The sequence below is a fragment of the Colletotrichum siamense genome, assembly GCF_013390195.1.
Source record: "Colletotrichum siamense strain Cg363 chromosome Unknown KSG_Cg363_contig02, whole genome shotgun sequence".
NCBI classification, from domain to species: Eukaryota; Fungi; Ascomycota; class Sordariomycetes; order Glomerellales; family Glomerellaceae; genus Colletotrichum; species Colletotrichum siamense.
In genome coordinates this window covers 3,380,255-3,391,235 of record NW_023501015.1, presented here as the reverse complement: position 1 = coordinate 3,391,235, position 10,981 = coordinate 3,380,255, and the positions used below count along the sequence as shown (strand labels likewise).

The window sequence follows — 10,981 nt, the reverse complement described above, 5'->3', positions numbered from 1 at the left end:
TTTGTTTTTCAGTTTTTTTTCTGCCCAGCAGCCCGGCTACTTCCGTACAAGTTGGATGCCGTCTTGCATTTCTGCTGCAGGCGTTGCACTTTGGGGACCACGAGACTGGCTGTCGTCGTTTTTTTCGATTCTCTCTTTTTTCTTTTTTTCTAGGGACCATCCAGCTTAGCTAATGTTAAGAACGTGCTCCAGAATTGTGGTCTCCTCTGCGGAGTAAGGTGGTTTCCAGCGGAAATACGGAATTTGGGGTGCGGTGAGGGTACCCAGACATAGGTAAGTGAGTTGAGCAATGAAGAAAGAAAGAGAGAGAGAGAGAGAGAGAGAGAGAGAGAGAGAGAGAGAGAGAGAGAGAGAGAGAGAGAGAGAGAGAGAGAGAGAGAGAGAGAGAGAGAAAGAGAGAGAGAGTAGACAGCTGTTGGAGCATTACGGTGGACTTCAAGGGTGATATGCCGTGGCTTTCTCACGATTGCCCAGAAGAGACAGAGTCTTCCAGGCTTAGGCTTTAGCACAGAGTGAAACAATTCCGAGGAGAGAAAATGTCTGTCACGGGGGGAAAGACAAACTTGGAGTCCATGTTTTGGCGCGGAAAATTCTTTCTGGTTTCTTGGATTTCGAGTGCTCGGAAGCATGTCGTTGACATATGTCTTGACATGGCGTCTTGGGGATTCAGCCTCGCACTTGGCATGTCGAGCAGAAAACGTGGTTCATCCGCGAGGCGCTATTGGCCGGCGATCTGAAGACTTGGCTTTGAGGGGTGACGCGAAGAAGGGGGGGCCTACCACGGTTCATCCTTGAGCAAGCAAGCTGTGCCGCTGCTGACAGCAAGTACCCAACTACTTTTACCTGTTACAGGCAAGTACACACGAAGTACGCAGGAGACGTAGGCCAGTCGTACGGTTCCAACAAAGTACGAAGCAAAGGTGCAAAGGTGCCTTGCCTTGGTTGGCTGGCATGCGGCTAGAGGTACAGCTAGCCGGCTGCAGGACTCGAGACGAGAGTCGGAGAGAATTTTACCATGAGCGAGTATTTTTGTCTCCAAGATGCACGAAAAAGCAAGTCAGGAAACCCCACGTGCTCAACTCCTCGACAGCTCTCTTACCTGGCCTGGAAGCGCACGAGCGTTTTTGATGATGTATGGAGTTACCACGTCTAGGTTCTGCCATGTTCGTGTGCTCCTCATGTACCCGGCTACTGCTGCATAGTAAGTAGTATTAGTAGGTAGATATGCGTCGAGACTGCGTGCAGGGCATGTCACCCGTTCCGTTTTCTCGTCTTATGAGCCGTCGCGTGAAGCTTCCGGAGTAGGTAGGTAGGTAGGCATATGCTCGGGTTACCTGAAGACGACAGGTGTTCGCGATGCAGCCAAGTGGCCCATCGACGTCTGCGTTGTGTGGGAGACTTGCCCAGTACAGACATACATATTTAGGTAGGTATGGACTGCCCAAGTAGAGATACCTACGTGAGAGCAGAGATGTCTGTTGCAGTGCGACGTGCAAGGGTGTGCAGAGCTGCGAGAGGTACCCCGCACCTGCCTGTCGCTAACACAAGCGGGCAGTTCAGTGTGAGCGGCAAGCAGCAGCAGCAGCAGCAGCACCAGCAGGGGGGCCGCTGGAGGATGATCGGGATGGACAAGAGCGCACCGGCTGAATGCCCCACAATTTGGCCATCGCTGTTGCTGAGTAGCCCCTCCAATTGGACAGACCGGCGCAGTGGTTGGCCAAGAGCCGGCCGGCGTCCATTGGACTTCACGGGCTTGGGTTGGGTTCTAGTGCAAGGTTCTGCTCCGGTCCCCAGTCGCTACCTACCTTACTACACCACCTGCACGGATACCAACCACTGACCAACCCTACCCACTTGGCCTTGGTCCCCCAGTCTCCATTCAGTTCGACTTTGGAGAGCCTGCCCGTGGTCCATGGAGCTTGCTTGACAGGTCCAGCGAGAAAGAGGAAGACCGGGAGAGAGAGAAAGCGAGAGAAGGCACACCTCACCTGCGTCAACGCCTCACTCATACCTACCTACCTTACCCATGCGAATACCCGACCCGAACTCTAGATCTACCTAGACCCGAGGTGCCGCTCTACATCTCCCTTACGCCGCCATACGTTCGACTGCCCTCTTCTGGTCATCCTGCTGGTTTCTCTGCAACGTCCTCGGTTCCCGCAACTGGCAGAGTTGCAGAACGCAATTCACCTTTCCCACCTTGCTTGAACCTCGACGGCTATCCAGACTTACCTCATATCTCACTTTCACGCACATCTAGGTAGTCCAACCAGGGCCACCACCCGCGCCGCAACGACACCGTCTCATTGGCATCCGAACGCCGCCAACCGCCATCTACCTAGCTGCAGCAACTCCAAGTACGAGTCCTTGGTTCGCTTGGGCCGTCTCCCTCTTTTGCCTGGTAAGCGTTGCCATTCCTCTAGCAGACCCCTCGTGATCTTCTCCGATTCGCTGCAAGTCAAGTTTGGTTGGCTGTGCAGTCCTTATCAATCATCGTTTATTACACCAGTATTCTTTGCTCAAGCCTCAATTCCGCTTTCACATATCGAACACTGGTTGCTATTCTCGTCAACGGCACCTCCGTTCTTGTAATCCCCTTCTGGCAAGCGAGGTGGTAACAGGAACCAACACTCCTGGCCGGTTCCAATTAGTCCTTGTCGACCCGGCTCAGCAGGTTCCTACTTTACCTGACACCCCCTGCCACGATCAATACATCAGGAGCTACCGGCCAGATCCTGCCCTGCCATCTGGGGATCCAAACTTGGATAAGACAGCCCTGGACCGACAGTGTCGCCGGGGTATTAGGAGCCCAACGGGCAAAATTGGCGCTGACATGGGATATTGCCCTCCGCTGCCAGCAACTATGCACGTCCATTCACCACTCTCGATGCCCCCACGCAGCCTCTCGTCTTGGTTTCTCTTACCTACTCGTCGTAACTGCTCCCATACATTACGTCTGGTCATGCCCATGCTATGCTCTTTGCGTTGGACAGGCCCCCCCTCTTGCACCACAACATAGCAGTCACCGAGCACCGAGGCACGGCCGGGATAGCTTCAGCCTAGCCCCCACCAACATCTCCATTCTCGCTCGCTTGAGGCGTCTTACGCAGCCTGAGTTGTTCTCTCTGTATGGATACCTCTTCAGGGGTCCTTCTCCTCCCGCGCATGTTCCGAAAGTCCAGAGCTCCAGTTACTTCGTACCTGTATGGGCCAAGCGGCCAGCCCGCTGCGGGACAGAACACCAACCCCGAATGCTTATGTTCTGTTTATTCGTTTGAGAGATCTGTTTTCTGACTCAATCAACAGCTTCTAGTCTTCTTCGAGTTGAGTCTATACTTGGTCTCGACTGTCGCTCCATCCTGCTCTCCCCCGGGTCTCATCATTCCAGCCTGCAAGAAAACACCCAAGGCAACCAACACCTTGAGCGGTCTTCTCCTCTTCCCACAAGCAACTCACGCCACCCAAGAGCCCCCACGTGCGACTCTGATCCTTCTTTCAGCCGTGTCCAAGACACTGTTGCCGCCCGTCGACGTCACCTAGTACATCCTTGTGGCAGTCACCCACTTTGCCTGCCGCGGCGACAGACGCAAGTTGGCAGAGCTCTTTTCTGTCATTCTGCATACATCCGCCTGCAGACTACTTACCTCCGGCTTGCAAGTACTGGAGTGATAGCATATTGTTGCTGTTCAAGTGCATTCCACCCCATCGCCTTTGGACGCCGTGATCTCACGGGCGTCCGTCCATCATGTGAGTCTCGTCCATGAGTTCTTCTGCGCCCCGTCTTATAAGTGCTCAAGGCACTGGCGCAGACGTACGCTAATATCTACACAGGAAGTTCGGCAAGCAAATTCAAAAGCGCCAGCTTGAGGTCCCAGAGTATGCCGCAAGCTTCGTCAACTACAAGGCTCTCAAGAAGGTATGTGAAGGCTTTTCAGTAAACCCAAATCTGTCTCTGCGATCTCATCCCCTGGTGCTCATCCGCTTTGGGCGGCGCGTGGTGAAGAAGACCACAGAGAAAAAAAAAAAAAGAAGCAGAGCACCCTCCGAGGACTTAGTCACTCGGTACCCAAAACTACCCCCTCAGGGGTTAGGGGATGGAGCAACCCCCCATGACATTAACCAAATAACACACGGCATTTCAACTGACACCGGGCCGTATTCTAGCTGATCAAGAAGCTGTCGGCTACGCCCACGTTGAGCGCACAAATTGATCCTCTGCGCTCCGCAATATCTATAGACTCCCAGGCTGCTCTTCAGGCCAACAAGGCCACCTTCTTCTTCCAACTGGTAAGTCTCGACCATGGGTCAGTGCAATGAATATCCCACCATACCTGCTAACTATTGTACAGGAACGAGAGCTCGAAAAGGTCAATGCCTTCTATTTGCAAAAGGAGGCCGAGGTATGCATTTATTTTCCTTTGTCTGCTGCAATGTCTCGCTCGACTTGTCTTAACCCCTTATTAGCTCAAGGTCCGCTTGAAGACTCTTCTCGACAAGAAAAAGGTGTTGCAGTCGCGTAATGGCGTTTCCAGACGATCAGCAAAGTTCACCACGCTCGAAGAGGGCTTCCAACAGTTCGCTAGTGACCTGAACAAGCTCCAGCAGTTTGTTGAGATCAACGGTACCGCCTTCTCCAAAATCCTCAAAAAGTGGGACAAGACATCAAAGTCCAAAACCAAGGAACTCTACCTCTCCAGGGCGGTGGAAGTCCAGCCCTTCTTCAATGCCACGGTCATCAGCGAACTCTCCGACCAGGCGACGACCAGTCTACAAGAGCTTGGAGCTTGGGCCGAGGGAGACCATGTCACCTTTGAACCCCGAAATGACCACATCGTGAGCAGTCAACATCTGCTTGGGACCGACGAGGGCGATGCCGACACGCTGTTGCTTGATACCGTAATCTCCGGGAACCTGGAGGCGTTGAGAGATCTGCTCGTTCGGATGCGGTCTGCGGCGGCTGGCTCGTCCTCGGGATCCGAACTCTCTCTGATGGAAAGAATTACCAGGACTTTTCTTGCAGCAATCCACGAAGCACCGAAAGAAACCCTGCAGGTTCTACTCGAGACGGGCTTGGTTGACATTCAGTCGGAAGATGACATCAACGAGAGGAATTGCCTACACCAAGCTGCCATCTACGGCAACAATTTTGTTCTCGAGTATGGCATCACTAAAGGCGTTGCCGTCGACCGTACCGACGTGTATGGCAGGGTCCCTTTGCATTACGCCAGTATGCATGGCCGCTTGGACATGCTCGATGCCCTCTCCACTGGTAAGTTGAAGAAGTTGAGCCTGTGCCCGTGGGCGAGTTTGCTAATCTTGGGTTGCAGCGAATGCCCAAACAATCGATCTGATCGACCACGACAACTTTACGCCGCTTGTACACTCGATAATCCACGGACATCTGCAGTGTGTTGAACGACTTCTGGTGAAGTCCGCCCGCATCGACCCGGTGTCCGACGCAGACCATGTACCACTTAATCTTGCATGCGAGCACGGTTCGCTGGCAATCGTGGAATTGCTGCTCAAGCATGGGGCACAGATCCTCCCCGACGCCGAAGGACTCTATCCCCAACATCTTGTTGCTCGGTCCGGGCAACGGCCAGAGCTCCTGCTTTTGCTGAAGAACTACGGCGCAAACCTCGATCAGATTGACAAGCTATATGGATGGACACCGCTGGTCCATGCCGCGAGCGAGGGCAACGTGCCGTGCCTACATGCTCTCTTGGAAGTTGGAGCCGATCCAAACATCGTCGACGAAAAAGACCTGCCGGCAATGTACTACGCAGCCTGGGAAGGCCATTTGGAGTGTATGAAGCTACTGACTCCCTACAACGCGAGGACAAAACCGAGCCCGATGGTCACGCATTCCGGAGGGTTAGTTCCTATGCTGACGAGCAGTGGACCTGAGCCGATGGCTCTCGATCCCGACGCCATCCCCGAACTTGAGCTCCCACCGCCGATAATACCGCTGCGCCGCTACGGACATAACTTCCTGGACACAAAAACTGTCATTCAAATTAGCTTCGAAGAAAACGGGGACCAGCCGCTGGTGTTCTTCCACGATGGCAAATATCCCGCTGCACGCCTCACCATCTCGTCCAAGGTTTCTGATCTCATTCCCAAGAACATCATGCTGCCTTTCCAAGAAGACACCCGGCTTGTTTCCTTTCAAATTGATAACCTCGAGTCCTTTACCCTGGACTTCGACGTCTTTCCCACTTATGGAGCGAAGATCATTGCCAAGACGGTGGCACTCCCGAATACGTTCAAGGCGCTGCTCAGCAGCTCCGGAAAATGCTGTCTGCCCCTGTTCGACCCCAGACTGCGCGCAATCGGTCAGATCAGCTTTCACACGCAGGTCATCAAACCCTTCAATGGAAAGCCGCTGGAGATCACCGATTTCGAGACGTATTGGAAGGCAACAAGCCAATTTGACCGCAGCCCAAGCACATTTGTGACGGGCTCGAGTCTGTCTGGAGACTTTGTTCGGTTGTTTGTCCAGCACACCAGCGATGGTGTACCAGTCTTGTGGCCGAGGTGGACGATCCCATGCGGCGGGATTGATTTGCCAATCTCGAGGTTAACGATGGAGCAATTCAACACCATCACGTCTAAAAGCCCAAGCCGAGACGAGCTGTCCTCGCTGCCATCGAAGCAACTGGACGCGATCGCTGATGTCCATCGTGTTCTGGCCACGGCAGGTATTCCTCTTAATGAGGCATTGGCTTTGCTTCCCCACGGAATGCATGTCAATATCCAGGTCCTCTACCCAACGCCCGAAGAGGAGCGGACCCAGGGCCTTGGGCCGTCGCAGGATCTTAACACGTTTGTTGACTCCTTGCTCACGATTGTATTTGATCATGCGCGCGCCCAAAGAGCCCAGTCCCTCGAGTCGGTCCGTTCTGTTGTCTTCAGTTCATACAACCCGAGCCTCTGTACGGCACTTAACTGGAAGCAACCAAACTTCCCAGTTTTCTTGTGTAACGACCTTGGCCGGGAAGACTCAATGTCGCCACCAGACATTATCCAGAGCCATGGACGCAGGTCCGCATCGATCAAGGAGGTTGTCAGGATTGCGCAGAGCAACAACTTCATGGGTTTGATTTGCTGCTCAAGATTATTGGTATGTAATGCTCGTTTCCTTGGATGCTTTGACATTGCCCGCTGATAACATCCAGGAAATGGTCCCTGCTTTGGTTGATGCCATCAAGTCACATGGGCTGGCGCTTGTCACGGACAAGTCGCTGGACCCTTCAAATACCAACTCCCTCTCTGACCCATTCCCGAGGCTGCCTAAGGGGGTGGACGGTGTGCTGAAAAGTCATGGTGTTTTGCGCTTCAACGAGTCCATCGATGTGTAATGCCTTCATAGATATTTTAAGAGTCTTGTAATTACGCGTCGTTCAGAAAATAGACTTGCGCGCTCTGCCCTAATGAGGAATTCCCAGCCGAACTCCGATTCCCAATCATTACACGCTTTAAGCGACTACAGGTCATCAATCTGGCATTATTCGTGAAATCCATTGCCCATTTTGTTAGCATCTGCTCAGGCGCCCTTGTAACCATACTTGAGCGCACTTAATTCCTTTTCAGGGTCGACGCTGGCCATGACCACCTTTGCGAGGATGATGACTATGTACACAATCGCAGGTAAGTTTCCCAGCCCGACGTGCCCGAAGGTATCCCTCTCGCCGGACTTGGTCACCATACCCGTCAGAACTAGCATCGCGCAGAGGCCCAAGTTGAGGTACGGGAGGTACTGCTCCAGAGGGGACTTGTGCTGCTCGGTGAAAGAGAAGGAGCTCCGTCTGCGCCGACGCGTGGTGGTCGAAGGGCCGGGCTGATACTGGGAGGAGCTCCCGGAGACCGAGGAGACGGAGGACTCGAGCGAGGAGGAGGGGCTTGTGTGCGGCGTCTTGGGCCTAGACCAGGCGTCAATGAAGGTGATGCCCGTCTCCCCCGGCGCCTGGGTGTGTAGGAGGTAAGCCGTCGACAAGAGGGAGGTAATGGAGAGGAGGGAGGCCATCATGGACGTCAGGCGCAATAGCGAGATGAGGTACGGGATCGTCGTGAGGATCGGCAGGGCGAGGAGAAAGGTGCGGAACTGGGCGTTGCGAGCGGCGTTGTCGTCCGCTAGTTGCTGGATGAGCTGCTCCTGCTCTGTTCGGGCAGAGGTCAGCAATCCGTGCGATTTGACGGCGAGTTTTGGAGGTTGAGGTCGCTTACCTTCTTCGTCCATGGCTTCGGGTTGCGAATCTGCTGAATCGTCGTCCGTGGGGTAATGGAATGTGCGCCGCAGACGGGCGCCTGCGCCCCTGGATTCTGCCATCTAGATGGGGCTTTGTGCAGCTGTGATGTTTTGTAAGTGGTATCGTTACGGTCGCGAAGCTTTGCGCGGTGTCCCCGTTGTATTTTTGTGGTGTTTTGTCCGTCGTCGCAAAGGGTAACGTGGTGGTGAGGTATATCACCCGGCGGGTGTAATTAGGAGGGGAAAGAAACAGCAAGATGCAAGCAGGAGCTTTGATAGGCAACCTTCAGCGCAGAGCAATGACAACTCAGCCTTATGACGCGCGCCGAATGGCCATGCGGACATGGATGTGTATTGTAAATTGATTGGACGAAGCTCAGCAAGGCTTGTTTGGGCTTGCTGGTGCTCTTATTTTTTCCCCCTCTGTGCGGAGGACCCTGCCCAGAAGATTGGGGGCGTTGGAGCTAGGCCTGGGCCCGCCCACTACTGAAGCCGACCGCTGCGAACTCCATGACCTGATTCGGGAATCTGTCGAGTTTTCGTCGCAAACCACCACGAACGTCCCACCACGACTCCGACATCTGGAACTTCCTGGGCAATAGCTAGGGCTCATACAGTTTGCCAGACATGCTTTCAAGAACAGTAACGAGGCGGCTCGCCTCTTCGCTGCGCAACGCCGCTGCACGACCACAGTCACAACTCAGGAACCAGACACAACGGAGATGGGCAACTGCGGCGCCGAAGCCGGGATCAGGGCCCTTGATGGAGAGGCGGGCTGATAGAGAGCTTCCGGGTAAGCTCTCCCTCTTACTTCCTTAGCTTCACCTGCCTGCCTGTTTACTACTGGCCCAGAGCGCTGACGGTCGCGATGTAATTGTGCGTAGACATCAACCAAATCACCTTCCGCTGGTCCCGCTCGCTCCCCATCTTCGCCGCCGCCATCGTCCTCTCCAGCGTCGCAATCTTCAACTACCAGAAGTCGTCGTCGCCCGTGATCGCATCGACAATGTACGCTCTGCGCACCAACCCGCGGGCCCGCGAGCTGCTCGGCGACGAGGTCTACTTCAAGCACCAGATTCCGTGGATCTCGGGCGAGATGAACCAGCTGCACGGCCGCATCGACATCAGCTTCAGCGTTAAGGGCACCAAGGGCGAGGCCGTCATGAAGTTTGCCAGCTTCCGGACCTCGCACAAGGGCTTGTTCGAGACGACCGAGTGGAGCCTGGAGACGCCCGACGGCCGCAAGGTCGACTTGCTGGACGGCGCTGATCCGTTCCGGGGCATCGTTGGTGGGGATTTGGACGACGATTTGGACGAGCCTGCATCGGCGGCGACGAGAGGCTTTAGGCAGAACATTAAATAAGGGGCAAGGTTGTGGTCATGCGAGCGAATCGAGGATTGGGCTGTCAAAAAGTGCGGTAGTAGGTGGTGGTCATTGGGATATTCGGGCGAAGAGAGCCGCCCAGTCATGCGCCTCGTAGGGGGGTGTAAATGTACAACATGTATAGTACACGGACTCATAACAACAACGGTTAAAATGGGAAAACACTCTTTACAAGAATGTCGACTTCCTCGTCTCCTTGAGTTGCAGGTGCCTTTCCCTTGCCTGCTGCAGTCTCGCTTTGTTCTCCGGCTTGCTCTTCAACAACTCCAACAGCTTCTCCTTGCGGTACGGCAATGCCGGCGCCTTCCTCTTCTTCGCATCCTGGATCTGCACGAGACAGTTCTTGGGCCCTCCAACAGCGCCCTTGACGAGCACGACGCCCAGCTCGTTGTCCACCTTCAGCACCGTCAGATTCTGCACCGTCACCCGCTCGTTGCCCATCCTCCCAGGCATCTTCTTGCCCGGCATGACTCTGGAACCGGAGCCTTGCGAGGGACCGGTGGTACCGATGGTACGGTGGTTCTTGGAGTTACCGTGCGATGCTTCCTGTCCAGCGAAGCCGTGGCGCTTCATGCCACCGGCGAAACCCATGCCCCGGCTGTTGGAGCGCACATCAACATACTGGCCCGTCTGAAACCAGTCCGGGAACAGCTGTGAGCCAACGGGGAGCAGACCCTTCTCATCGCGGACCTTGAACTCGGCGAGGTGGCGCTTGGGCGCGATGCCCTTCGCCTCGTAGTATCCCAGCATTGGCCTGTCCACGTTGCGGGGTTCCTTGGTGCCCAGGCCGATCTGAACGGCCCAGTAACCGTTCTTCTCACGGGTCTTGTTCGCGACGACCTGGACCTGATCGAGCTGGAGGACGGTGCAGGCGACGCGCTTCTTGCCGTAGTAGATGGCCGTCATGCCCTTCTTGATAGCGAGGGCGCCGGTGCGGAGAGGAGTCGTCTTCTCGCGGCGAGCGAGGGCGGCGGCGGGACCGGTGGTGAGGGCGGGGAGACCGGCCGTCGGCTGATTGAAGCGGGCTGGCTTGCTGCGAGGGGGAGCGGTCGACCAGCCGTACTTTACACCTCGCTTCGCGGTGAAAGGGAGCAGGTGGAGGCGGGGTCCGGCGAGCGCGGCATTGGATGTCGTGGACGACCCGGTTCGGAGGAGCTGGAGACAGCTCGGGGGCAGTCGGGGCGCCATGGCGATGGCTGTGTGTTGTGGCAGAGAGCGTGGATTTGCACCGAATGACGCTCTGGTGGTCGAGATGGAATTTTTTGGGTGAGGTCGGATCAGAGTGCATGCGAGGTGGAAATCTCGAAGTGGCCCGTGCACACGCCAGAACGCCAGACCAGTCAGGAGCT

At 55.2% G+C, this 10,981-nt stretch overlaps 4 protein-coding genes across 4 annotated transcripts; 2 read left to right on the top strand and 2 right to left on the bottom strand.

The window, feature by feature from the left end:
* Nucleotides 1–3,129: 3,129 nt before the first annotated feature.
* On the top strand, nt 3,130–7,361 carry nuc-2 (Ankyrin repeat protein nuc-2; the record flags this gene model as incomplete). The annotated part of the gene is made up of 7 exons (XM_036634697.1): nt 3,130–3,203; nt 3,832–3,916; nt 4,165–4,287; nt 4,350–4,400; nt 4,465–5,269; nt 5,328–7,123; nt 7,179–7,361. 7 exons carry the CDS (start codon nt 3,130–3,132, stop codon nt 7,359–7,361), a joined length of 3,117 nt encoding a protein of 1,038 aa, XP_036499499.1.
* Nucleotides 7,362–7,546: 185 nt separating this feature from the next.
* CGCS363_v002847 (uncharacterized protein) lies at nt 7,547–8,329 on the bottom strand (the record flags this gene model as incomplete). Its single annotated transcript, XM_036634696.1, has 2 exons — nt 7,547–8,160; nt 8,227–8,329. The coding sequence occupies 2 exons, from the start codon at nt 8,327–8,329 to the stop codon at nt 7,547–7,549; spliced, it is 717 nt and encodes a 238-aa protein (XP_036499506.1).
* Nucleotides 8,330–8,875: 546 nt separating this feature from the next.
* Nucleotides 8,876–9,611, top strand: COA1 (Cytochrome c oxidase assembly factor 1; the record flags this gene model as incomplete). Its single annotated transcript, XM_036634695.1, has 2 exons — nt 8,876–9,041; nt 9,133–9,611. 2 exons carry the CDS (start codon nt 8,876–8,878, stop codon nt 9,609–9,611), a joined length of 645 nt encoding a protein of 214 aa, XP_036499505.1.
* A 189-nt stretch (nt 9,612–9,800) lies between these two features.
* Nucleotides 9,801–10,820, bottom strand: CGCS363_v002845 (54S ribosomal protein L9; the record flags this gene model as incomplete). The annotated part of the gene is made up of 1 exon (XM_036634694.1): nt 9,801–10,820. The coding sequence occupies one exon, from the start codon at nt 10,818–10,820 to the stop codon at nt 9,801–9,803; it is 1,020 nt and encodes a 339-aa protein (XP_036500170.1).
* Between the last annotated feature and the right edge of the window lie 161 nt (nt 10,821–10,981).